This window comes from Emydura macquarii, unplaced genomic scaffold, assembly GCF_026122565.2.
Source record: "Emydura macquarii macquarii isolate MOO-44397 ecotype Brisbane River unplaced genomic scaffold, CSIRO-AGI_Emac_v2 contig_2205, whole genome shotgun sequence".
NCBI classification, from domain to species: Eukaryota; Metazoa; Chordata; order Testudines; family Chelidae; genus Emydura; species Emydura macquarii.
In genome coordinates, this window is record NW_027132342.1 from 19967 (window position 1) to 46893 (window position 26927).

Below are 26927 nucleotides of genomic sequence, written 5' to 3' on the forward strand. Positions count from 1 at the left end.
CCCTAATGTAAATGAAAGCCCATTTTATATCTGATCTGGAAGACGTATATGTAGGGGAATTATTTGGTATTGTAAAGCTCCCTACTCCTTATAGCAATGTCTCTGAATCAAGCGGTTACCATTCAGTCTGTCTTAAAGCAAAAGAGGAACTCTGGGGACAAGATTCTCCTGTGTTCAGACAGAACACCTCTTTTGCCTTTAAAGATAGGGGTGTATGAATAATATAGAGATCAATGTAGTCAAACTGAAGGTTCTTCAGTGACTTTTCTAGGGCTAACTGGACAATCTCTGTAGCGTTGAAGGTGCTCCAAAGTTGTAAAGAGAAAAGAGAGAACAAGTTTCCATCAGAATTGTATGTTCACAAGGCTGATTCCCTAAGTAATTGTATTCTACCATATTTTAGGCATGAAATGCCACTGGATATATAATATATTATACATTATTTTATTCAAATTTAAATCATAAAAATGACATCTATATACAAAGTCTATGAGTGCCTTACACTTAATTAATGTTATGTCATCTTACCCTTGAAGCATTAAAAACTGAACATTCATACAACAAACAACTAATGTGTCTTTCAAAATCCATTCATGCAGTCTGGAACCACAAATAATGCAACTAATCCTAATTAAATGGCTACTGCGGGCATAGTTAAGGTTGGAGGAGTCAAGATCGTTTAGGTGCCTTACCCTGTGCGTTTCCATAGCCTAATATATTTGGATTTCTTTGAAGTATAACCTTAAATCTCTATCTCCTGGTCTGTAATGCTTGCTTTTGGGATAATTACAGCATCCCTGCAATATTTTTACCTTTAAGTCACTAGCACATACTCAGACTTAACTTCAGTTCAGTGTAGTTTTTAATCAGGTAACTGTAATGATGCCTGCTAACGCCTCAACTGGTACTAAATGTGTATAACCTTTTCCCCACAGGATTAACACCTGGTAACAGATGGGCTGTTTCAGGCAAATCCTGAAAGCACAAGCAAACTTGTACTTAATGCCTCACTGAAATCACCCTTCTCTTGCTTCAGAACCAGAAGAAAGAAGCAGAGAACAATTGATGGGATTTAGAACAAAACCCACTTACCTTTCCTGTGTAAAATATTTCCTCTCTTTTAACCGTTCCATCTGCAATCTTCTCTCGAATGACTCGCCCAACCTCCTCTTCATTCTCATACACATAAGCTCCATCTATATGGCAGTAGCCAAGTTCAATAGCCACTTTTACAGCCTCCTCACACTTACTTTTGGGAACCTATGAATTAAAACAGGAAGAGAAAAGGTCTCAACATGTATGGTTCAGGGATGATGTTTTAAAATATAGTTTCAGTATGAAAAGTGACTGTGTACAAATGTCACATTTTTACCCAGACACATCCCCTGTGTGTGCTCACACTCACTTCTGCATGCTTTAATGAAAAGAGTAAATTTTTCATTATGGAAAAGTCCTATACAATTTAATAGACAATGACCATAGTTCTACAAAATTTTTAAACCAATCTATAGATTCTATAGAACAGATTTAATTCTCTAATGAAGTAACGGGTTGGTTTAAAAATGCTTCAAGAAAGGGATCAATTTCTTTTACATTCAACAAGGTTTTAGACAATGTTTAAAGAACTGTATTGAATTTGTATAGAATCTTATTAATTTCATCCCCATTAAATTCTATAGGACTATAGACCAATCTACGTTAGCCCATTATGGATAATGGGATGGCACAGAGGCAACAATCATCCAAAAGTGAGGGGCCAAGTTCTGTCCTCATTTACACCAGTGCAACTTGCACTGATTTAATCAGCCCTTGATGTACATCAGAGAGTATCACAAGTTGATCCATTGGAATGGTCATAACCTGCACAATGAGTCAAGGCCTCAGGTTCTTATTTATCAGAGTCAATGAGAGTTCTGCCTGAAGGAGTGAATAACAATTAAGTAAGGAGCTCAAAGTTTGACCCACATGGATTAACTGTGCAATGCATTTGAAAATGAAGGGCCTGGTCTTGCAAAACTTACTCACACAACTAGTCTTACTGAAGTCCATGAGGCTACTTCAGCAAGCAAGGACTGCTTGAAAAAGTAAAGGGAACAGTCTCTGATCCTGCAGTTTGAGGTACATGAGTAGAGTTATCATAGGTCTGGGTTTTTCCAGACATTTCTTCTTTTTTGATCCTCCGCCCTTTGTCGGGGTGGATTTTTCAAATAAGAGGAAATGTCCAGGATTTTTGTGGAGCAGGCATTGCAAGCTCAAAAAGGAGTGGGGTGAGACTGCAGCTAGAAGTCACAGGAGGTTGCTCCGTTTCATCAGGTGCAGCACGTTGACTTGGGCTGCTTTTTGCCTGGACTTCCTCACCACCAGGCTTAATAGAAGGAAAAAACATTACCAGAGAAAGAATAACTTTCAGTACTACATCTTGACTTTGCCGTCTTTCTTTGGCCTCCTTCAATTTCTGCCATCCTCCTTTCTTCAGCATGGTTTCTGTTGTCCAGTGTAGGCCTACTGTGTACAAAGTTTAATATTGCTTGGGCCCACAAACACTTACTTAGCCCACAAAGACAAAATCACAACCACCATAAATTGAATTCACAATCTTTGATGGATTAATTTGTACAAAGCAGTATCTAATGAGACAAAAAATTTCTGATGGCCCTGCTACTGTTGCTCAGCTGTTACTTGAATATGGAATGGAGGGCCTAAATTAGAGCCTAAAAATAGGAGGTCCTAAGGCGAAAGCCTTATTAGCCTATGGGATAATCTGGCCCTGGCATTGGTCTTGGCCTCCACAACTCCACACTGGTCTGTATAGGCCTGGTGCGTGGGGTGGATTTTTCCCTGAGTAACAATATTTAAATAGTACGTTGCTTTGTGAACATAGACGGCACTATGTCTAATTTAAATGAAGGGTTGCATGTTTTCAGATCTGTGAGTGGTAAGGAATCCACTTTGTGGGATTTTTAGTCTATAGTTTCTGTTATATTCAAGGTCCAATCCTGTGGCTGCTTTGTGACCTCAGCTCCTGCTAAATTGGACAGACCCCATCATTTTTCAAACTGGCTCAGCCAACCTCCCTTTGGGAACCTCTAGCACCTCACACTGCATTTCAAAGGGGCCTGGGTATGCTGGATCTGAAAATGAAGAAATATAATTATCAAATAATAGAGACTAGACTCAATGAGTGCATTACATAAAGACCTTTATTTTTTCCCCATTAACAATCAAGAACCATTCCATTCTGAGACTGAGTTGTTTTGAATGTCTGTTTAAATGTACCATGTCAATCTCTTGATGCCACCAGCACTAGCTGGACTTCCAGAACAGGGTGCTTCTCTAGGACTAGTCACAAAAATGGAGCAAGGAGATGAAACATGTTTCTGATTCCTTGTGTGTGAAATAAAATCAGGAACAATGAAAAGATGCTTTCCATTATTCATCTTTAAATGGATACTGAGGGTGGTCCACAAGTCTAAAAAGAAAATGCAATATTTATTAAATATCCACATGTAACTCTATTACTAGGACATCTGAGCGCAAAACGCAGAAATCCCAAAGAGCAGACATGCAATGCTATTGATCTGTCTTAGGGTGTTTGGTAGGCCCATTATTGTATTATCCAAGCATGTGAGTGCATAGTCTCTATTGAGATGACATTACATTACAGCTGAGTTTGTAACTAATACTTACGTTCCCTTGGAAGTGAATAAAGCTTGGAGAAAACATGACAGAATGAGGTCATAACTGTCTGTGATTGCATATGGTAGAAGGCTGTTACAATTACTGATTATTCTCAGTAAACAATGAGGCTTGAACAAGTACTAGTGGGCTTTGATGAAATTTGAAAAATTTGCTTTAAAATACAGATAGGCCCCGACTGTAATGTTGAGATCCTCACCCGGATCCAACATTTCCCCATTTTGGTTTAGCCCATTTTAGACATAAAGGCCACCCAGGTCAAGGAATGTTTCATCTAGATGCAGACTTCTGCAAAGATCAGGATTGTTAGGGTGCAGGGAGTTCAGTTCTCAGCTGCACCCAAGTGGCACTGTGCAGAGTTGGGGAGGGGGTATATCCACAAAGGAGAAGTTTTTAACTTTCTGATCGTTGGACTAATCCTCAAGGTGCTCTCTGCTAGTGGGGATTGCTGGAACACAGCAGCCACTTTGGCCACACCTTTTCCCCAGAAGTGCCTTCAGCGTATCCCCTATGCCAACACCCTGGAGGATGTGGCATAGAACTTTGCTCTGTGGGTTCTTCACCACCAGGGATATCCCTGTGATGATGCTATTGACTTATAACAAATGCCCCAGAGAGGGGCCCTGGACTGATCCCAGACTTTTCGTTTAGGCCCCATCTCTAGTTTAAAATATTGGAAACGTTTATAACCATTAGGATGATTAGAGAATGACGTATGTATCCCAGGAAAGTTGTGGCTTTCCCTTCAAACAGGAGAAATTCAAGGCTGCACTAGACAACTAACTACTAGAAAGTGTTGGGATAATGGGCCAAATTCTGCTTTCAGTGCATCCAGAGGAACTCAGTTGCAGTCATTTCCTATGGATTTTTACCAGAATAATGAAGAGAAGAATTTGAGCCAATGAAATTACTTCTGCCGCACTGTGACCCACCAAGTCATTTTTTCTGTCATTGCGGGGGCCTTGGGCACTGTTGCACCTTGGTCCCTGCTATTCGCTGCTCGTGGCATATAATTTTCTAGTCTCTTGTGTGCAATGTTGTTGTAGTCGTGTTGGTCCCAGGATATTAGAGACAAGGTGGGTGACGTAATATCTTCCATTGGACCAACTTTTGTTGGTGAGAGGGACAGGCTCTGGTCTGTAGGAAGCTTGCTTCTGATAAGCTGAACCTCCTCTTCTGACTTTCAAACAATGCCTCCCCAACCTCAACACCAGAAGCCAACTCCCCACAGACCAGGACACACAAACTCAAAGCAATACCAGACCGTGCTAGAACAACAGATGTAAAACCTGAAGACAAATTTCCACTACTACAATGATCAAGACCCCCTACAAACACACCTTTCAAGATCCATGGATTCTACAATGTCTCTTCCACCATGTGGTAAACCTCATCCAGCGCACTAAATGCCCCAACAACAACTATATGGGTGAAACCAGAAAATCACTATGCTCTCAAATTAACTCACAGAGGAAAATAAGACAAAAAACACCCAATCACTTTTGGGTGAACACTTTTCACAAAGTGATCACTGTATATCTGACCCATCAGTCCTTATCTACAAAGGAAACCTGCACAACACTTTCAAAAGATGAGCCTGGGAGCTTAAATTCATAACTTTGCTAATCACTAAAAATCATGGACTGAATAGACATCCTGGATTTATGGAATATTACAACAATTTATAACTCACTCACAACCCATGCAGCTACCTTCCCCTCCTTTCTTCCCCACTATGATGGTGGGGTGTTAACGGGCCACTTCACCTTGAATGGTCCCTTGAAATATGTGTTAACTATGGCGCTAAAACAATCTGTTCCACCTTGTTTTTAGCTGCAACACTCTGAGTACGTTTCCCAGACCTGGAGAAGAGTTCTGTGTAAGCTTGTCTCTCTCACCCACAGAAGCTGGTCCAGTAAAAGATATTCCCTCACCCACCTTTTGTCTCTAGTCTCCTGGGGGCTGTAATGCTTTGGTCTGGTTTCGGTTGTTGGGTTCAGCCCGTGGCGTTGCTAGCCTGTGATGTAGCGCTGTGGCATATATAGCCTGGAGTCCGGAGACCTGGCGCCTCCCACAGGGCTGAAGCCATGAGCAGCGGGACTGAATCCCAGAGCTCCGGTACCCCTGCTGGGGCTGAAGCTGGGAGCCATGGGGCTGAATCCTGGCACTCTTGGGCCCCCTACAGGGCTAAAACCACAAGCCCACGGGCGAAGTTGGAGAGGACTATGGGGGGTGTCGCCTCCGCACAAATTGCACTGCCTTACCCAGAGCAGGGTCATCCCAAGGGTGGCTCCACCCACCCCAAACTCGTTCTGTCCCTGAGCCCCTCCGATGACCCACCCTCTGGCCAGGTTGGAGGCTGGAAGTTGGAGCTGGGCAGTGCGAGGCAGCTACTGCTCTTGCTGGTGCCATGGAGCGGGCAGCCACGATGCTCCCCTGTCTCCTGCTGCAGGTACCCAGGGTTGTGGCTACTCCTCAGCTTTCAGTCTCCTTTGACTGCTTACACAGCCAGTAAGAACCATCCAGGTGGAGGGACCTGGCTCCAGTTCCGGCAGAGCCCTTGGGGGCCCTGCTGGCACACAGCCTCCAGCTACCCCTCGCCCTGCACCCTGAGCTACCCCCTGTCTGAACCCTGCACAGTTTTCAAACTTTTTGAGCTGAGCCCCTCCCCTTTGAGTTATAATCTTTGGTTGTGCCTCCCTCCCTCAACCCAGACAGGCTGGGTGGCCTGCTGAGGGGAGTCAAGGGGTGGAGGTTGCGCTTTCTTCCCGGACCCTGCCCCTCCAAAATAGAAGTCAAACTATGCTTATGCGCAAGTGTCCCTCCCACCCCCCAGGCCCTGGAGTTTTTATAGCATGTGTGTGTTGGGGGGGAGCAGGGGGCTTAGAAAGAAAAAGATTGAGAACCCCTGATATACAGGAGGGTGGTCGTCCCTTCTGGCCTTAAAGTCCAGACTCCATTCCAGTCCAAATAGCTATGATCCTAAGTATATCTTTTGTTATCACTAGATTCAGTGTAACACAAAACCTTATTTCTTTGTGGGGTGACCACTACTGCCTGTCTCCTGCCTCTCCAAAGAATTCTAAAATGCAAAGTATTGTGACTCACTGTATTAAGTTCAGGTAGCGAAGGTTTTTGTTCAGCCCATCAATGGTTGTCATATCCTCCTCAGAGAGCTGGAAATCAAAAACCTGACATGGAAGACAGGATCAAACATTGGGTTATTCCTGCAGGGCATGGCCCTTCTAATAGTGGGATATATGTGCATTTACAGAAGCATAAGTCTTGTGTTAAGTGAAAAGGAGATTAAATAGGTATATTAATCTGGGCCTGCTCCTTCCACTGTATTTTAGATATTTCAGACGTGAAGGATATGTAACTATGTAGCTGTTGTGATTTTATTTATTTTGTATTTAATAATTAAACTTTTAAGACTCTGCTGTCTGTAGAGGCAGCTGCCATCTTGGGAAGTAAAGGACATGGTATAGAGGAGATACACACCGTGCTGTCTCATGTAGCTGTTCTTCCTTGCTTTGTTCTTTCCATTAATATAGAATAAATCAGTAAGTGACATATTATATGGTTTACTCCTTGGGTATGGAAAATATAACAAGGGATCCCACATCAGGTTGAATTACCTGAGAAAGATGTTTAAGATCCTGGACAAATATGGGTGGGGAAGGACAGAACAGGGTTTGGGGAGGATCTGTGGTCTAAGCAAGAGGTTGAGGGCAAGAAAGGTGCACACTCCTACTGGAAGATCATTTGTCTTTCCAAAGCTCAAAGGGATCTTAATTCCAATCTGAGGTCAAGAGAAACTTTAGCCATTTTCGGAAAGGGCTCCACAAATCAGCTGCTCCCTTGAAACTGGGAGAGACAAGGAAGACTCCATGGTTTTTCTCCCCACATCATTTGTTCGTTATTGGATGCCAAGTTAAACAGTTCAAATATTAAAGTGGCAAAAGCATTCTCTAAGAATACAGAACCTGCCTGAGAACTGTAATGCATAATGTCTGATAATTCTTGGGAAGGGTCTTGGTATACCATATTGTACAAATACATACAAGTTCTTGGCCCTCTATGTTGTCCCATTTAAATTTGCACGTAGAGAAGTGTGTCCCTCGACCTCTTCTCTCTCTACTCCTCTTTTACCTGGAAGTTTTCTTCAATACGCTTTCTGGTGAAGCTCTTGAAGAGGACCACGATACCACGCTGCAGCTGGTAGCGCAGGGCTATTAGAGCAGGGCTTCGGTTGTATTTTTTGGCAATTGTACCCAATACGGGGTCCTCCAGCAGAACTGGGGTGCTTTGATCTATCCTACAAAGGAAACAGAGAAACAGGGAGCATTTCTAGGATCAGGAATGCAGTAATCTCATCCTAGTGAGCACAATGCCTGTGCAATCTGAAGATAACCAACTAGGTCTTTTCCAGCTCTCCTTTTTATTGTATAACTCTGTAAATATCAGATATTTTGAAGATAAGGGCACTTTCCCCTCCCTCCAACCCATTACTGAGGTACTAATCCTGGGAGCACAGTCCAGTTCCTTTCCTTACCACATCTTGTCTCGCTGTGAGCCCAGAGCACAATAGGCTTCGAGGAGGATATCCTTGGATTTGCAGAAGGCCAGCAGTTTGCTTTGGTTGAGGTAAGGGTGACATTCAACCTGCAGAATCACCCCCCAACCCAAAATTGAGATTATGAGCAGCAGCAGTCAGACAAAAGAAACAGCAGATGTTACGTCAATGAAAATTCGTCAATTAAAAGTCAATCAAATATCCTTCAATTAAAATACAGCCCGGAGGTGCAAGTGACCACGAGGTGCAATTTAGCTGAATTCCAACAGTTTATCTAGTAGAGGACAGCGAAGCCAATATATGCTGTGGGTGGACAGTCTTAATAAGGATTTATAAACTGAGGACCAAATCCTGCTTGCCTTACTCATGTGTGTAGACCCATTGGCCCCTCATTAAGTTGCCTAGATGCAGGATTTGGCCGATTCTGTACTGTTAAACAGCTAGTATATGGATCAAAATCTTGGCCTGGACTAACACTGCCATTAATGTAATGGCTATTAGTTGCAGAGAGCTCTTGGATCAGTGCCTGATAACTTTCCCTAAAGTGGTCACTTGGCCTGAAATTTGTCATGCTTGGTCTCAATTCACAAATTATTTTTGGGTTAGGGGAAGGGAATGCAACCAACAACAGTTCACTCAGTTTTGAGTCGTCCAACTGTGAAAAAACAGTGTTTTCCACCAGGTAAGACATTTTTTTCATTTTCATATTTTATACTGAAATTTTTAAAAATTCAAATTTAAAACTTCAGAATTACCTTTTCCTATATATTATCCTCCATGCAGAACTTGTGCTATGTTAAGTTTGAAAAAAATTAGTTGAGAGGCAACGTTACTTTCAACAACTGACTATAGGATGCTATGCATATCCTGTGTTATATTGCTTATCATATATAACTCAGTTCTTTCCCTTCATCCATCAGGTACAGAATACATCTGAGTATATGAAGGATATGCAAATGGATTGGACAATGACATGGTCCGTCTGAATCATTGCATTCTGAGCCTACTTACTGAAAGTCACATTCCTGAGTATGAGTTTGAATGACCTGGTAACAAAACATCCTCACATTCCAAGCAGAAAAGGGCTGGTGCTCTGAACGCCTATTCCCAGGGGAATGAGGTAGCAGGAGAGGATGCACAGGGAAGTGGCTGGTATCCTCTTTCTCCTGCTCCTCTCAGACATGTTTCCTTGACAATAGTCATTCTTCATTCTTTCCTGATTTGTATAAGTTTTTAATGAATTCAGTGATGGAAACAAACAAAACCCTTATTCCAAACAACATAGAATGATGATTTTTTTTAGAACTTGAACCTGAATCTGTATTTGCTAATGGCTACTGTCTTTAATGTAAGTTGGTCCCAACAACCACAAATTCTGAGGAGTTCAATATCAGGGTCTGTTGTGGCTTGCGTCTACTTGATGTGGAGCAATACGCAAGTTTTCCTTTAAATACAAAAGAAAGACTGGACATTAGCTCCTTCTGAAAAAGAAATGCTGGCGTTTTTCCTTCCTTTGAGTTCTTCCCCTATAAATGAAACTCTTTGACTACATGTTCCGAATTCCTTTTAATTGAACACTTTTAGGTCTCCATCCAAAGGTTAGAGTTTTACCTGGTTGACAACAGGTTTGTATTTGAGCCCGGGTTTGCTCAGGATCATTTTCAGCTGTCTGTGGTTGAAGTTGGACACCCCAATGGACTTCACCAAACCTGCATCTTTACATGCCTCCATGGCCTTGATAAAACAACAAAGGACACTTCCATTATCACTATTGGTAGTATAATTTCCATGAGACTAGAAAAATTATGCTCAACTGGGCTCATTCAATATAAAATTATTCCACCATAGTTTTATTACACATATGGCAGGGGAAGTTTGATTTGCTCTAGAATAAAACTCTGATTTAGAAACAGTCACTTTTCAACCATTCACTTAGGCATCAGATCTCTATTTTGTACAACCCAATGTGCAACAAAGTCATCTTTTCCCCCAGTAGAAAGTAGACAATCTGGCCACTGCCTCTCCCAGTAGCTTTCTGTCTTATTTGTCCTTCACACTCACAGAACTTCAAAGACATAGTGATACCCATTCACTGTTAGTGAACAATACAGCAATAAGGATACCACATAAGTATGGGACTATTAACACCAGTTTAAGAGCTTTATAGCCAAAAAATAATTGAGAAGGAAAATTAAGGGGAAAACACAAGAAATATTTAAAGAGATGGACAGCTGCTGTGGTCACCATCAGAATGTCTGTATTTACCAACTGTAGTCATGCAGTGGTGTCTGAGATACTCCAGTGTTTCCCTGTTCTGTTAATAAGAAATGACTGCAGAGTCTCAGATCACAAGTAGTGCTATGGTAACAACGATACAGTAGCCAAATCCTGTTGACATTTTACATTTAATATAAGAAGCTGGCTAGAGTCCACTGAAGGGACAGCACATATCACAGGGGAAGCTTTAGCTTTTTCCATTTAAATGAGGGAGTTAAGTTAGTGCTCTTGAAAATGAGGAATCAGAAGCACCAATTAACACCAGGCATAATGTGAGCAGACACTATGCTAACTTCTCCCAAAGCTCTGCCAATGCACCTTGATTCTGAACGGACGCCCCTTTATATTTCATTTCTGGGCTCTCTTTAGATAAAAGCACCAAAGGTATTAAACTGAGTGGTGGACTTTGTAGTGTGGGTACATGTGGACAAACTTTGAACCTAGCTCTTCAGCGTTGAAAGGCTAGCTCACTAATAAGCTGCAATGCCGAGCTACTCAAAGAGCTTTAGTTAAAGAATTAGGGGTCTGAGGGAGTCCTTGTCTTGGCTGAAATTAGAGCAGAATATTTCATTCCTCATTTGTGGAAACCATCACATGTAAAGCTCAGACTACAATTCTCTCTGTGAAAATGACTTCGGTGTTATCCCTGCCCTAAGAACAGGGAAGGCCAAAACATCTCAAAATGTGGTTCTACTCTACAAAGTGATGCTGTAAAAAACGGCATTATGTGGCTTCATGTTTGTTGTCTCTCAGTGATTTCCCTATCTAATATACTCAGTTTACAAGTAGAAATATATGCAACTTGACTAGCAGCCCTGAACACTCATTGAAGGTCTTGTCTATGCACCGTTATTGTACCGATTTAATTAGATCAGTCTGATACTGATGTAGTTAACCTCCCCTAGTATGGTAGGGCAGCTCCCTCAGCAGTCAAGAAAGGGTGAAAGAGCACCTCTGTGCTCAGTCAGCCCCAACCCACTACACTTGTGAGGCTTTTCAAGCCTGGAGAAGGGCAGGTCCTTAAAAGGGAGGATACTGGCTGTCTGGATGGAACTATGGAGTGAGCGGAGCTAGAGCGCCCCAGCATACACAGTTTGTCTTCTGGGGAAACTGCTTGAGCACAATGGCTTCTTGGGCCCTCTGGGGAAGTGGAGAGACTGGCTTTTCTATACCCTTTTTTTTTTCCCCGAGTCCAGCGATTTTGCTTCGGTTGCTTGGGCAGATAGGGGTAAGGAGTCCATATCTCCTCCCAAAGACTATCAACCTTCAGTCTGTGTGAGACTGCAGGGACCTGGCCTTTTTTGTGAACTGCAGAAGTATTTTGTTTTTTTCTTCATTTGGAGTATGTTATATCCCTAGAAGGGGACAGGCTGTCTATCAGGTGCAGGCAGAGGGATTTACCTGAAACTCTGAACCAGGTTTATCGTAATGTAAAAAAGATGTCTGGAACAACAGCAATGCCTTTCTTGCCCCAGGGTGGTGCCAGAGAGGTATAACTCATCCCAGTGGATACAGTCATACTAGTGTAAAGTTGCCTATAGAGGTATAGCTTATTCCCATAAATTAGGAGAATAAGATATACCAGTGTAAGGCACAATTGTACTGGTATAACTGCCTTCACTCTAGGGGTTGCACCAATTTTACTATTTTTTAAAAATAAAATCACACCCCTAGCTGAAATAGTTAAATTGGGACCAAAACAGTATGTGGACCTGGCTGAAGTCTGACAGTTAGGCTGGACTCTTTTCTACTTCTGCAACATCACTAGTAAGAAAAGTTCAATTACACACCTGCGTCCCCATTGTCTTCAGATTATGCCCTCAGTGACACTTGAATGACATCATTTTCGTAACAGAGGTGCAACTGATTTAAATTTAGTAAAAAAATCTGTTTATGATTCATAAGAAGGAGCATAGCTGGTTGGTGCTGCTGGGCTAACAGGAGCAAAAAGCAGCCAAAACTTATTTTTGTCACTAAAGCTGGCAGTTATGATGCTCTGTATACAAAAGGGGCAGATCTGTTAAGTATGAAGGCGGTATTTGTATATAGTTACTTGTTAGTGTGAATCAGCTCTTTATCAATAGGTAGTTCAACAACACATCTTACTAACAATCCCAGCCTCCCATATATCTAATAATTACATTCTCCTTCGCTCCTCCTTAAAAAGGTCATACTACTCACCTGCAGAACTCTGAACACTTTCTGGGTAGCAGTCAGCTGGCTGATTAAGGAAACTGGATATGCTTTTAATTAATAGTATGTTACTCATGTCACTCACCTCCCAAGTTTTATGCAGGTCTACAATATCAAAAATGAGTTTTCCGTTTTCATCCATTGGTGATAAATCTGCCCCAGGCTTAAAAACAAAAGGAAAATCTTCATTCCTGATGTTTTGCAGAAGTGAATTTCAATTATTTTGCGGCCAAAGAAAGAGTTGTAACTAGGAGGAGTGGGGAAAGGAAGGTGTTGAACTCTAATGCTGGTAAAAATAATAGAGTGGTTTTATCTAAACGACTTGGCTTCCCACAAGCTGAAAACATTTGGGGAGAATCTGAGAGATGGAACACCGCCTAGTCACCAAAATTTTCCCTACCACTAACACCTAAAAGTCATCTCATATAAGTATCTTATTAACACTCTTTTAAGTCCTTAAGGGAAGACTCCAGCAGTACCAGAAAAATATTTAAATCCCCTGAATTAAAACTACCTTCAACAGAACTGAAGTTTCTACTTCTTTAGGGACAAAGCAACTATTGTAAATTGTCAAACTGAGCTAGAGAATTAATCTACACATCACTTTTGAGTTAAAAGCCACGTGACTCAAATGCATAGCGTACCTTGCGTTCCATGAGCAAATTTCACCCTAGATGCCTAGAAATAATTTTGAGTAAATAAGAGGATAAATGTTAATACTGGAAAGTTAATTAGGTCAGCGAAGCACTACTTTCATAAGAAATTGTGTTTATATGCAGTGAAAACAAAAGCATGCATGAAGAAAGCAATTAGTGCCTAGGGATATTACAGATAGATATGATACGTGGTGTCACACAAAACTGACATCTTCTCTGACAAAGAGAAAGAAACTTGAATAAATGAAGATACGATTAATAAGCTAAATAGATTGTAGTTGATTAAAAACACGAGATCACAATAACCCAAGACGAATTTGATAGATTATTGGTGAATTTCCAGAGAAACTAGAGTTAGCTTTTGTTCATTAAGTGTATATTTGAATTTAGAGCGTTTCTGAGATAGTGGATTGGCAAATTTACAAACTAAGATATATTTTTTTTAGTGGCATAGAGTGAACCTAGGTAGCATATGGCATTTTAATAGCAAGGATTAAAAGACTATTAGTCTACATGCTTATTATGTATTGATAGCCAGTGAGAGACAACATGAGTGTCTCCCCCCCTCAAATATTGCATTATAGAATGTGTCTCATGCATTAGTTTTTCTTTTGACTTGTGCCTTCCCCTGGAACACCCATCATAGGCTGCTTTTGCAGGCAGGACATAGCACTAAGTTGACTACTGATCTGTTTCAGAACAACTCTGCTCTGGTCCATGGCGCTACTACCAAAAAACATCTGTTTTCCTGTGTATATTTTTTAAAGAAAATTTTACCTTTAAAGACATAGGGTTGTGGATAATGAAGAGATCAATATAGTCAAATTTAAGTTTCTTCAGTGACTGTTCCAGGCATATTCGGACAAGTTCAGGGCGGTGAAAGGTACTCCCAAGCTGCAATGATTAAAAAACAACCGTTCTCTCTGAAGAAGTCCTCCCTTTTCTCTGCTTTCTCAAAGGCTGACTCTGTAAAAAACACTCTTCTAAAGTGTCTTAGTCATGGCATACCACGGTCTTTGCCTTTTTAACAGAAGGGTGTGTTGTGAGGTGGTTGTGTGCAAAGATGCACATCATAGTGAGAAGTGAATGATTCCTGAAGAAGCAGGGTGAGGGGGCTGAAATGCAGCCAGGACTTCAGAAGTGTACTGGGTCAGTACAGGAATCCCACGTGAGGCCACACTGGCTAAATTTGTTCTCCTTGGTTATTAGGAGTCACCCTGTTGTATGATATCAGGAGCTGGCCCCAGAAGAATGGAATGGAAGATGCCCCTTGGTATGTGACTGTGTTCTACACACAATTCTGGTCTGTCTGTGAGAACCAGGAGATGGGAGCTCATATAAATACCATTTCTAACAAGACATCACTTCTAATGCAGAAGGAATCCTGTGCCAAGAACCTCTTTCTTGTTTTTTTGTCAATAGTTCTCCATTTAAAGTTCGGTTCTATTCTGAAAAGTGACTCTGTAAAAATGAGAAGTTGGTGTTACATATTGACTCTCAGTGATTCAATACCAAATGTGCCCAGTTTACAAGTAAAAGGATGCTTTTCTAACTGATAGCTCCACAAACCCAATCTGGATCCAGCTGGTTGTTTGCTTCTTGTCTATCATCTCCAGCAATAAAGATGCTGCAGAACAAATTATGCTCTCAGTGATGTCTTTCAACCCCACGGTCTTAAAATCATGTTCTCAGTGATAAGCCCTTGCTTTTAATGGGCTAGTATAAGTGTGATTGATTGGAAATTAATAAACAATTTTGTTAATGATACCTCAGGAGAAATAAATCCACCTTCCTCTCCCTTAGCCATGTTCTCTGTAGAGCTGACAGGAATGACAATTTAATTTTTTTTTTCACTGCAGACACAGATAGGACTCTGAATGCACATAGAAAACAGGTTTGTTAAATAATGAGATGCCATTTTTACACAAGCACTTTTCAAAATAAATCTACACTTCAAAAGAAACTGAAATGGTCTATAAAACAGTCACCATTGTGCATTTGAAGTATAGAAAGGCATGTTGTGACTAAATAAAATAAAATGTTGTGTCTGGTGACCTCTACTTCCAAGGACATAAAGTAGCTGTTTTAGCTTTGCTTTCTCACAGGTAGAGAGCTTTGTGCTCAAACCTGTAATTTGGTATAGAAAGCAGCTTCCCAAGTTTATGAATAATACTCCCCTAAATGCAATCCTTTCAGTACTGGCCTTGTTTAGGTCCCAACATTCTTCATAAATTAGACAAAATAATTAGCACAGGAAGCAGTACAATAAAATACTGGTGTTAAAACAAAACCCACTTACCTTTCCCGTGTAAAATATTTCCTCTCTTTTGACTGTCCCATCTGCAATCTTCGCTTGAATGGCTCGCCCAACCTCCTCCTCAGTCCCATATACAAAGGCTCCATCAATATGGCGGAAGCCAACTTCAATTGCCACCTTTGTAGCCTCCTCACATTTACTTTTTTGAACCTACCGTTTAAGAAAGTAAAATGTCACTCTCTCTGGATTAGGGATATTTTATGCCAGACACGTATACTTTTGATGCCCATCAGAAAGACTTTAAAGTGACGTTTTTAGATTTTGATACCTTCATATTAAGAATCTTTTAATTTACTTTAAAGTAAATTCAAGGATACTGGGCCTGATCCTCTGTTGCCCAGTGTCTTGTATCATTATTTACACCACAACAAAGTAAATGGAAAGTAGGTGTAAAAGGCTACCATTCAGATATAGCCATTTTACTCCCACTGTGCACAGTAATAAATGACTCCTTAAATTGCAAGGCAACAGTGTATCATGCCCATTATTTCAGCATTCTTTTTTAGAAGATTCAAATAACACATAGTACAGGACCCCGAGATCAGGAGCGAGGAGCTGTAAGAACCAGATATCAAGATATACTATGGGTTAGAACTCCCAGTGTGGCTGAGCTGAGCTACTATTTATTTTTTTTAAAAAGTATGCTTTGTAAGCCAAGGTCATGACTTTTTGGAAACTGAATTATGGTTTTGAATGTTTGCGTTTGGGAGAACTGCATTCCTTTCATCAGTAGTTGTTATAAAGATGGCTATTAGAATTGTTTGGTGAGAACTATCATTTCATAAACCCCTGATGGTTCTTGATAATGACTCAGCTTTCTTCCAACTAGTTACATATTGTCTCTTTTATTAAATATTCTATTGAGATTAAAGATTGAAAAAAAAATCTGGTAAGAACCAGGCTTCAAAGAAGAGAAATCTCTGATGGAGTAGATGTGATAAAGGAAAAAAAAATAATGATAAGAAAGACCTAAGTGGGGGAAAATGAACTTCTTGGGGAATATTAGAGCAAGGCAAAGAGAGCCAGTTCCTAAATTGGTAGAGGCAGAAGGGATCTGATTTCCCATTTACCTTTGTTTTTTTTTAATTTCATTTTCAAGCTTCAGTTAGTAATTTGTTGATACTGGTAGAGAAAGAAAGAGAATCTAGCCTATGGGCATAAATCTGCTCTCATTCAAGTCAATGAAGTTACAATGATGTAAAACCCAGTGTAATTGGAGAATTAGGCCTTATACATATAAGTGGGCCTGATTTTCATTACACTAAGGTCAATGTACACTGCTTTGGCAGTCAGAGATGAGGTGTAACTCTTGGTGGTGGAGGGGCACAATTTAAAGATTCTGGGGGAGGGGCACATGACTACCCCATGCATTGCCTCTGAGTTGAGGAGCAGCAGCAGAGACAGGAGCACCAGGGCAGCAGCGAGCGAGCGCCTCAGGGAGCATCTCATGACAACCGGGCTTTGCATAGCTTGGCTGGTCTTCTTGTTGGTTTTCAGATCTGGGGGGACATGTGACACCGCATGCGACCCCCCCCAAGCGCCACCTCTGCTGGCAGTGTGATGAGACCTTAAATTACACCCACTTTAGACTGGTGGTCCTATGGTGTCTTACTATAACTCAGAAACAGGCCTGAGTGAACAGATACAGTTGACACAGACTGCAGTGTGTAGGAAACTCGTATTTTAGGAGGTGGTCTTTTCTGGGAAGAGGAGGAGGGTGAGAGGGTGAGAGATCATATCAGTCCCACCAGTACTGTGCAAAGGTTAAAAAGACTCACTGGAAACAGCTGAGTCATTGAGCTCCACAGGACGTGTTTGTGCTTCACCTTTATTCCTAGAACAATATACATCACATGGTTTCACAAACAAGGCTTATATGTACCAAGTGGAAGGAAAAAGGTCCACACGCATAGGTCATTTTCAGAGGGGCCCTTGCTTTCTTTTTTCTTTTCTTTTTTTTTTAAACACAGTATTTAGTCAGTCTTAATTCTCACTGAGTCATAGATAGGAATGAAAATGAGTAAGGACAAAAATTTAATAAACTGCACTTTTTAGCACCTTCCATCCAAGAATCCCAGTGCAATTTTACAAACTCAGAGTAAAATCTTCAAAAGAAGTAGCATTTCCAAGTGCCTTTCAATGAGACGTAGGCTTCTAAGTCACTTGGGTGCTTTTGAAAATTTTATCTTTATGAAATAAACCCAGCGGGGTAATTCAGGCATTATCATAATTTTACAAAATTGAGGAAACTAAAACACAAAGAGGCAAGTAAGATGCCCAAAGTCACACAATGACTCAGAGGCAGAACCAGGAATATGATGTAGATCTTCTGACGCCAAGTTCCCAGCTCTGACCACTAGACCAGTCCCCTCCACGCTGGGATCAGCAAGTGGCAGGACTATTGAGAAGGGAGCAAAAGGAAATGTACTCATTTTCCTTTACTCAGTGTAATGCAGTGAGCAGCACTACAAGGGCAAAAAGTAACTGACTAACGTCTCTTTAAAGGAATTGGTTCCCATTTAGTTCAGGCTGGGACTGAAGTACATTGGCAGAGACAGGGGCTGAAAACTGGAGAAGGGAGTCCTGTAGGCCAGGGCTAAGGTGCACTGGTTGTTATACAGTGGCTCTGGACTTGAATAGCTGGGTGCTGCAGGTCAGGACAGAGGAGGATTGACAGATGCATGTGTGGGTTCAAGGTGTGAGTGTTTGGGGGTGCTGTGGATCAGGTATTTTGGCAAAGCTGGGCCAGTGAATTGTTAATCAGCACCAAGTTCACTCTAAAATAATAAAACCACCACCTTTTCTTACAGAATGATGATGTTCTTACATTTATATACTGTATCATCTTTCACTCAACCCCCCAAAGCACTTTTCAGACACTGTCAATAGTTTTATAAACTAGATATACAGGGATCTCATCTTGCAGCCCTTTCTGGAGTGATGCAGGCAATAATTATACCAGTGCCCTGCAATGTTAATCAACAGGTTAAGGACAAAGAAATCTATGAAAGATTTACTTACTGCATCGGGGGAATAGGTGCCAAATCCCACTGCAGGAATTTTGTTCCCATCATTCATCTTAACACAGTGGTTTTTGTCAAGCTCCATCTCTTTACAGATTTTCCTTGGTTCTTTGCTGAATGCTGAAACTTTGCAGCACTCCTGTATGAGCCAGCGAGAGCTTCAGAAAGAAAACACAATATGAATTTCTATTTTCGTTGTATTTTTCTAGGATGTGTACTAGAAGGAGTAGCCAAATTTGCTTCAGCAGTCATAAAGGGAAAAAAGCACAAATCCAAAATGACAAAGCTATCAGAAAACACACTATCTTTATTAAAAAACAGGTTCAAAGTTCAGTCCCTTTCCTCAGACTCTATTGACTTAATATTGCTTCCATGTGACACAGAATAGAAGAGTACAAAAGATCTCCCTTCAAATTCAGTCACTCTACATTTCCAGCAAATATAATTAGGAAAACTGTTATAACCTTTAACAAAACATTTTAGAACTAATACTTATCACATTACTAAATTTTCACACTCAGAAGAAAACAAAAATTAAATTACATGTGAAAATAGTACAAGAGAATTATCTATTGTTTAATTGCTCCCATGAATTACAAATTTGAGCGGCCCTGATCTATTGGCTCAGAGAATAAAGTTAAAAAACTTCATTATCAAAATCAAAAACAAGACTCAATAACTGCATTACAAAGAGACCTTCATTCTCCCCCAATAATCTAGAACCATGCCAGAGAGTAGTTGTTCTGAATTTCTGTTTAGAATGTACAGTGTAGATCTCTTATTATTATTCCTGTAGGACACTCTTGAAGTCCTATTCCAACCTTAATAGTTATACTCTAGGTAAATTTATTTGCACAGGGCATTCATCATGAAAGGTTCTCCCTAGTGGTAACACCTAAGGGTTATTTAAGATAAATAATTTATTAACTTTCTTCTCAGTTGTAATAAGACATTTCACCTGAATCAAAAACTATCTTGAACTGAACTGAAGCTTCTACTTCTCCACATACTTGTTATTGCAAATTTTTAAATTGAGTTGGAGAATTTATCTGTACAAGGAATTGTATACATGTATATTCTTCTACTCAAGTGAAGGCCTGGCTAATCTAAATTAAATACTTTTCAGAAAGCATATATCTGAGTTAAAAAGCCTACATATGGTTTAAATATAGTAAACCAAGATTAGGTTTATAGATTACTTGTTATATCTACTGTTGAATTTCCTAAAGCATTAGAATTAGGTTTGAATTATTAAGTGCGCACTTGGGTTTATTGTATAATGTTTGTGTGCATGTGCAAAAAAAAAAAAAGTCTTGGATAAAATATATTATTTGGAGAGGCAATGAGGACAATTATTTTTTCTCTCTATCACTTTTTAATTTAGGAATTAAAATATCAGTGAGAATAATTTCCTGTCCTATTTTACCACATTCATTATGATATTTTATGTGAGAAAGTCTAAAACATTTGGAATTTTAGGATCTGAATCAAAACCCATAGAAGTCAATGGAAATATTTCCATTGACTCCAATAGGCTTTGGATCAGGCCCTTAGTGGATGGCTTAAAGGAGTGCAAGTTCCAAAATAGCATAAAGAACAAGTAGCATCTACTATTTTACTTGCAATGATTAAACCAACAAGTCTATTAATCCAGATGAATCAGAATATAAATTGGATTACCAAATGGGAACAGGAAGACGTTCCCACCAAAATATTGCATTGTACTATATACATTAGTTTTTCATGTGTTTTTTGTGTTCCATGAAGCAGTCATCATAAGCCAATTCTTCAAACAGGAAGTTGGACTTAGTTTTTTGCAGTATGTTTTAGGATATAAATATTTACTTTTAGAGAAAAGTGGGTGTGGATAATGAATAAATCAATATAGTCAAACATCCATCACTGATATGAATTGGACTAGTAGCATGTTTTGTGTGGAATAAAACCACAAACCATACATCTGCTGGAAGTTACAGGACATCTCACAGAGGCTGTCTCCAGGAGGAAAGGAATTTTCACACACTGTATGAGACAAAAATATATTCATGCTCTAACCTAGACCAAGGAATGAGGCCATTCATAGACAGCAAGAGCTTCCATAAAACAAACAGAAAAGGCCAAAAGCAGAGCTATAGAAGACATACTGCTGGCACTGGTTACCCTTCTATTCCCTCTTTTGCTTTTGAGATTTCTGAGTCTCACTGAAAAGAAGTGCGGAGGTAGAAACAGCAAACCATACTAATTCCATTTCTTAATCTCTGGCTGACTCACCCTCAGGGTTCAGATACTCTTCAGTGATAAGAAACGGTAAAGAAAACCGAAACCAGTTATTTTGGCATTACTGGGAGTCAGTATTGAGTAACTCATAAATAGATTAGAGCAGCTTAATTTTTCAGATGGTATAACTTGGACACACGTTTATTTCAGGCTGAAATCTGGTTTATGCAATCCGAACTCAGTGTGATTTTTGGGGATTATTTTTTTTACTATCAACTTTAAATTATGCATGAGATAAAACTTTTTAGAGTTTCTTCTTTTTTGGTGATTGTTTAATTGCAGAATCAGTTTAAATTTATTAGAGTCAAACTTGTGAAGTGATTTGCCTTGTGGATAGTAACCCAAGAATTAAGCACAGAAGGGAGACATTAAAAAAGACCTTTACACTCAGTGAAAAGACATAGGTTAATGAGACTGTAGAGTCATTCATTTCAAGGAGTTACACTAAACAACACTGAACTTGGTAAATAAGGGCATAACACTGTAAACAGTTTAAATAATAACTACTGAGCGCAATACCTTTTGGTCTAGATGGAGTCTACTGCCTGTGGCCCCACATATTCCTGCAGAAGAGACACATCTGTTAAGCATACTATCCTTCCAAAACAGGGATTCTAAAGTCTTTAGGGCTGATATACTGGGCTGGTGGCTCTCAACTGTAGTTATTCCCCTTCTGACCCTGTGAGGTGGGACTCCTAGTAATTCAGTCATTCCCTAGCTTGCTGGAATTCAAACTGGTGCCTGCTACAATTCCTCAGGTGAAATTTCATTCCTTGGCTCTCCTGTGCCCTACCACTGGCTCCAAGGCTGCCTCTCTGGCCCTTAACTGTGTTCTCCAAAGCCGTCCTGTAGCTCTTCCTTTTCGGACTGCTTTTTCAAGGGTGCTTCTCAGTGATCTCCCCTCTTCAAGGTGAGAGGATTCTTATCCTGGCCTAAATCAAGCCATTCCTTCCCCACACTGAATTTAAGAAACCTCCCTTTGTCCATTCAGGGCCAGAGAAGATGGCTCTCTCCAAATTCCATTCCTGAGCAATATGACTGGCTAAGAGGGACTTGGATCTTCAGCAAAACCTCCTTTGAATCAAAGCTGCAGCCATGCAGTGCCTAGATGAAAAGACAGTCCTGGCCTCTTGTACAAGGCCATTTTATCATTCTTTGTCTGATGGGACATTTCTTCCCCAGGAGACTAACGGTGAAGTGTGCTGCATTCCCACCACACTGAAACAGGAGCCTCAAACAGGCTTCAGAAGAGATTTTCTGAGGTAAAGATTTTTTTGAGAAAAGGGATTAAAATGCACAAACTCCACAGCAGGCCCAAGGTGACAGGAATTTTTGGTACCATATTAAGTTGGGAGCCTCAGTCAGTCTTCAGAAAGAGTTTGAGGCAAATTTGTTCACAATAAGCACAAACGCCACAGAATGTCCAGTTAAAGCCCATAATTTTTAACAAATTAAATTAGGACCTTCAAATAGGCTTAAAAGGGATTTTCTGAGGTAATTTGTTTTAGAATAGAGCTGAATACTAACACTTGCAAAGGTTTGTGGAGTGTGAGTGGCCTGTTGTGTGCACTGCTTGGGGCTCAGCAAATGTTTGGGTGCTCAGGTGATTTTTGGAACAAATCCCCTGGAGCACTTGAGTAGGGGGGAAGTGAGTGCTTCAGAAGAGCAGACCAGGCAATCATTCAGGAGATGGCCACTAAACTGGGACATGCACATCAGCCAGTAGGCACATTAGCTATTGGCTGAAGCACAGCATTCTGTTATGCTACATTTGTTCCTCTGAGGCACATGAGGGAAAGGAGGAGGGCCATACTGCCTTGGCTCAGGGATGGAGTAGAAAACACAGAGTCTATAAACCAAAGAAGATTGTTCCTAGCCTCACTGAATCACAGCAAATCCAGCAATACAGGCTCACCCCAGGTGTCTTCATGCACCTGTGTGGAAAGCTACAGGGTGACTTTGAGATGATGACACACAGAATCTTGCCCTCTCAGTTCCTGTCAGCTTCCAAACTACCCTGGATTTATGTATCTTGGATCCTTCTAGTCACATATCAGGGACACCTTAAATCTCATCAGATCTGCTGCCTTGCAAAGGTCCCAGGACTTTAATGAGGAGAGAAATGAATTTCCTTCACCTTGGGCAGAAGCATCCAAACTCAAATAATGCTGATACTAGGCTGGGGACATCAATCCCCATGAGCGCTCACAGGGTGGATAAATACTGTATACCAGAATAGCGAACGCACTTATTTACACTCTGAGCACGACATGAGTCTGTGACTCTATACTGCAATTTACAGCCTTGGTAGCAACGTTTCTTGCTTTCTGCCACGTCCTGCAAACTCAGCATCTTATTCCTCCAATGACTGTTGGAGACTGATTTCTGTTGAGGGGAAAAAAGAAAACAACTGATATTCACACATACACATTTTTTGAACATCAGTCATGGATTAACAGGGAAAATACCTGATAAATCTTTGTTTTTTCCTTCCTAGAAGACCGAACATACCCTTGTAAATCTGGCTGTTCAAACAAAAGCTCAGCACAAATGAACTCAAAATGAATAAAAAAACTGAATTGACTTGAAATGTTTGGTTGATTTAAAATTTGAGTTTTTGATTTGAAGAAAAATTTTGAAAAAATGTATTTTCCATTCTAATCAAACCAGAATTTTCTTTCAGATTTTTTGGTTCAGCCCCTGAACTAAAAAATCCATTATTTGCTAAACTCTATTCCTAACACAGTAGAACCTGAGAGTTATGAACACCTTGGGAATGGAGATTGTTCAGAACTCTGAAATGTTCGTAACTCTGAACAAAACGTTCTGATTGTTCTTTCAAAAGTTTACAACTGAACATTGACCTAATACAGCTTTGAAACTTTACTATGCAGAAGAAAAATGCTCAGACTCGTAGACTATAAGGTCAGAAGGGATCATATAGTCTGACCTCCTGCACAACACAGCACAGAACTTCACCCACCCACTCCTGTAATAGATCCCTAACCCAAGACTGAGTTATTAAAGTCCTCAAATAATGTTTTAAAGACTTCAAGGTACAGAGATTCCACCAGAAAGTGACCCGTGCCCCATGCTGCAGAGGAAGGTGTAAAATCCCCAGGATCTATGCCAATCTGCCCTGGGGGAAAATTCCTTCCCAACCCCAAATATGGTGATCAGTTAAACCCTGAGCATGTGGGCAAGACTCACCAGCCAGACACCCAGAAAAAATTATCTATAGTAATTCAGAACCCACCCCATCTAATATCCCGTCACAGGCCTTTGGATATATTTACCGCTAGTAGTCAAAGATCAGTCAATTGCCAAATTAGGCTGTCTCATCAGACCATCTCCTCCATAAACTTATCAAGCTCAGTCTTGAAGCCAGCTAGGTTTTTTGTGGCCACTGCTCCCCTTGGAAGGCTATTCCAGAACTTCCCTCCTCTGATGGTTAGAAACCTTTGTGTAATTTCAAGTCTAAACTTCCTGATGACCAGTTTATATCCATTTGTTTCTGTGTCCACATTGGTGCTGAACTTAAATAACTCCTCTCTCTCCCTCTGATGTATTTATAGAGAGCAATCATATCTCCCCTCAGCCTTCTTTTGGTTAGGCTAAACAAGCCAAGTTCTTTGAGTCTCCTCTCATAAGGCAGGTTTTCCATTCTGCGGATCATCCTAGTAGCCCTTCTCTGCACCTGTTCCAGGTTGAATTCATTGTTCTTAAACATGGGAGACCAGAACTGCACATAGTATTCCAGATGCCTTGTATAATGGTACTAACACCTCCCTATCTCTGCTGGAAATATCCCAGCTCATGCATCCTAGGACTGAATTAGCTTTTTTCACGGTCACATCACATTGGTAGCTCATAGTCATCCTGTGATCAACCAATATGCCCAGGTCCTTCTCCTCCTCTGTCACTTCCAATTGATGCGTCCCAGCTTATAGCAAAAGTTCTTGTTATTAGTCCCTAAATGCATGACCTTTCACTTTCCACTATTAAATTTCACCCTGTTTCTATTACTCTAATTTACAAGGTCATCCAGATCTTGTATGATATCCCAGTCTTTCTCTTTATTAGCAATACCTCCCAACTTTGTGTCAGCTACAAACTTTATTAGCACACTCCCACTTTTTGTGCCCAGGTCAGTAATAAAAAGGTTAAATAAAATTGGTCCCAAGACTGATCCCGGGAACTCCACTAGTAACCTCCCTCCAGTCTGACAGTTCACCTTTCAGTATGACCCCTTGTAGTCTCCCCTTTAACCAGTTCCTTATCCACCTTCTAGTTTTCATATTAATTGGAAGGTGCTGCTTTTAACCATCTTAATTTAAATGAAACAAACACAGAAACAGTTTTCTTACCTTGTTAAATCTTTTTCTTTTTTTAAATGTTCCCTTTATTTTTTAGTAGTTTACATTTAACACAGCATTGTATTTGTTTGGGGTTTTTTTGTTTCTGCTGCTTCCTGATTGCATACTTCCTGCTCCAAATGATGTGTGGCTGACCAATCGTAACTCTGGTGTTTGTAACTCAGTTCTACCGTACAGTAATTCCCTGTAGAAGAGCAGAGAAGTGGGGTGAATGGGTGAGGAGTGCAGAGGAAGATAAGGTAAATGGAAAAGAGGATGGAATGCAACATGGGTTTACTAATCTGATTGCCTTTGTGAAAAAAAATGATTTCTTAGATAAGGGAAATGAAGTAGATTTAATATACTTGGACTTCAGTAAAACATTTGACATGATACCACATGGGAAATTATTAGTTAAATTAGAGAAGATGGGGATTAGTACAAAAATTGTAAGCAACTAGCTAAAGGGGAGATGGCAACAGGTTGTGCTGAAAGGTGAAGTATTGAACTGGAGGAAGATTCCTAGTGGAGTTCCTTAAGGATTGGTTTTGGGACCAATCTTATTAAACATTTTTATTAATGACCTTGCTACAAAAAGTAGGAGCATGCTAATGAAATTTGCTGATAATACAAAGTTGGGAGGCATCATCAATACAGAAGAGGATTGGAATATTATACAGGAATCTGGCTGAAATTGAAGAGTGGAATGACAGAAATGGGATGAAATTCAATAGAACAAAGTGTCAAGTCATGTACCTAGGATCTAATAATAAGAATTTCTGCTTTAAGCTTGTGAGTTATCAGTAGGAAGCAACAAAGCAGGAGAGACACCTGGTTGTGTTGGTCGCTCACAGGATGACTATAAACCATTAATGCGGTGTGGCTGCAAAGAAGGTACATTCAATTCTAAGATGTATCAGGCAGGGCATTTCCATCAGAGATAGAGAAGTGTTAATGCCTTTGCACAAAGCACTGGTAAGACGTCATTTGGAATACTGTGTAAAGGTCTGGTCACCCACGTTCAAGAAAGAGGAATTCAAACCAGAAAGATGCAGAGAAGAGCTACTAGGATGATCAGGGGTATGGATGGTCCATCTTATGAGAGGAGTCTGGAAGAACTTGACTTGTTTAGCCTACCAAAAAAAGACTGAGAGGGTATATGATTGCTCTCTACAAGTATCAAGGAGGGTGAAGAGCTATTTAAGATAAAGGAAAATGTTGGCAAAAGAACAAATTCAAGCTGGAAGTTAGAAGAAGGTTTCTAACCATCAGAGTGAGGTTCTGGAACAGCTTCCCAATAAGAATTGCAGGGACAAGCAACTTTGTTTTGAGAGAAAACTGGATAAATGTATGGGTGGGATTGTATGATGGGTTGTGTGTGATGGTGGGGGACAGTGCTTGGCAGCTCTGGGGCGGGGGGGGGGGGGTGTCTTTTCCAATGTATGTCTTACGTTCCTAAGAATTGTTTCAGGGCTTTGCCAGTCACCTGCAGGGGTCAGGCAGAGATTCCCTCTGCTCAGTGTATTCTATTTTTTGTCTCTTTCTTCTGAAGCCTCA

The 26927-nt window shown here is 40.5% G+C and overlaps 1 protein-coding gene across 2 annotated transcripts; it reads right to left on the minus strand.

Annotated features, from left to right (window-relative positions):
• Positions 1 to 3100: 3100 nt before the first annotated feature.
• On the minus strand, positions 3101 to 19004 carry LOC137160571 (aldo-keto reductase family 1 member C3-like). 2 transcript variants are annotated; one of them, XM_067559112.1, is made up of 9 exons: positions 18737 to 19004; positions 15698 to 15865; positions 14176 to 14292; positions 12828 to 12905; positions 9884 to 10006; positions 8252 to 8361; positions 7849 to 8014; positions 6805 to 6887; positions 3104 to 3469 (listed from the first exon to the last, which is right to left on the minus strand). In XM_067559112.1, exons 1-9 carry the CDS (start codon positions 18821 to 18823, stop codon positions 3430 to 3432), a joined length of 972 nt encoding a protein of 323 aa, XP_067415213.1. In that variant the 5' UTR covers positions 18824 to 19004; the 3' UTR covers positions 3104 to 3429. The 2 variants fall into 2 exon arrangements, with proteins under 2 accessions (XP_067415214.1, XP_067415213.1); XM_067559113.1 differs by lacking the exon at positions 14176 to 14292 and having other exon boundaries at positions 3101 to 3469.
• Between the last annotated feature and the right edge of the window lie 7923 nt (positions 19005 to 26927).

What these genes read in the sequence shown, in the direction of transcription:
- LOC137160571 (XM_067559112.1), bottom strand. Translation starts at nt 18,823, where the DNA reads ATGGAGCTTGACAAAAACCACTGTGTTAAGATGAATGATGGGAACAAA. An exon ending in TCACAGCGAGACAAGATGTG is followed by an intron (nt 8,015 to 8,251) that starts GTAAGGAAAGGA and finishes TTTCCTTTGTAG; the next exon opens with GATAGATCAAAGCACCCCAG. An exon ending in CGCTACCTGAACTTAATACA is followed by an intron (nt 3,470 to 6,804) that starts GTGAGTCACAAT and finishes TTTTCTTTTTAG; the next exon opens with ACTTGTGGACCACCCTCAGT.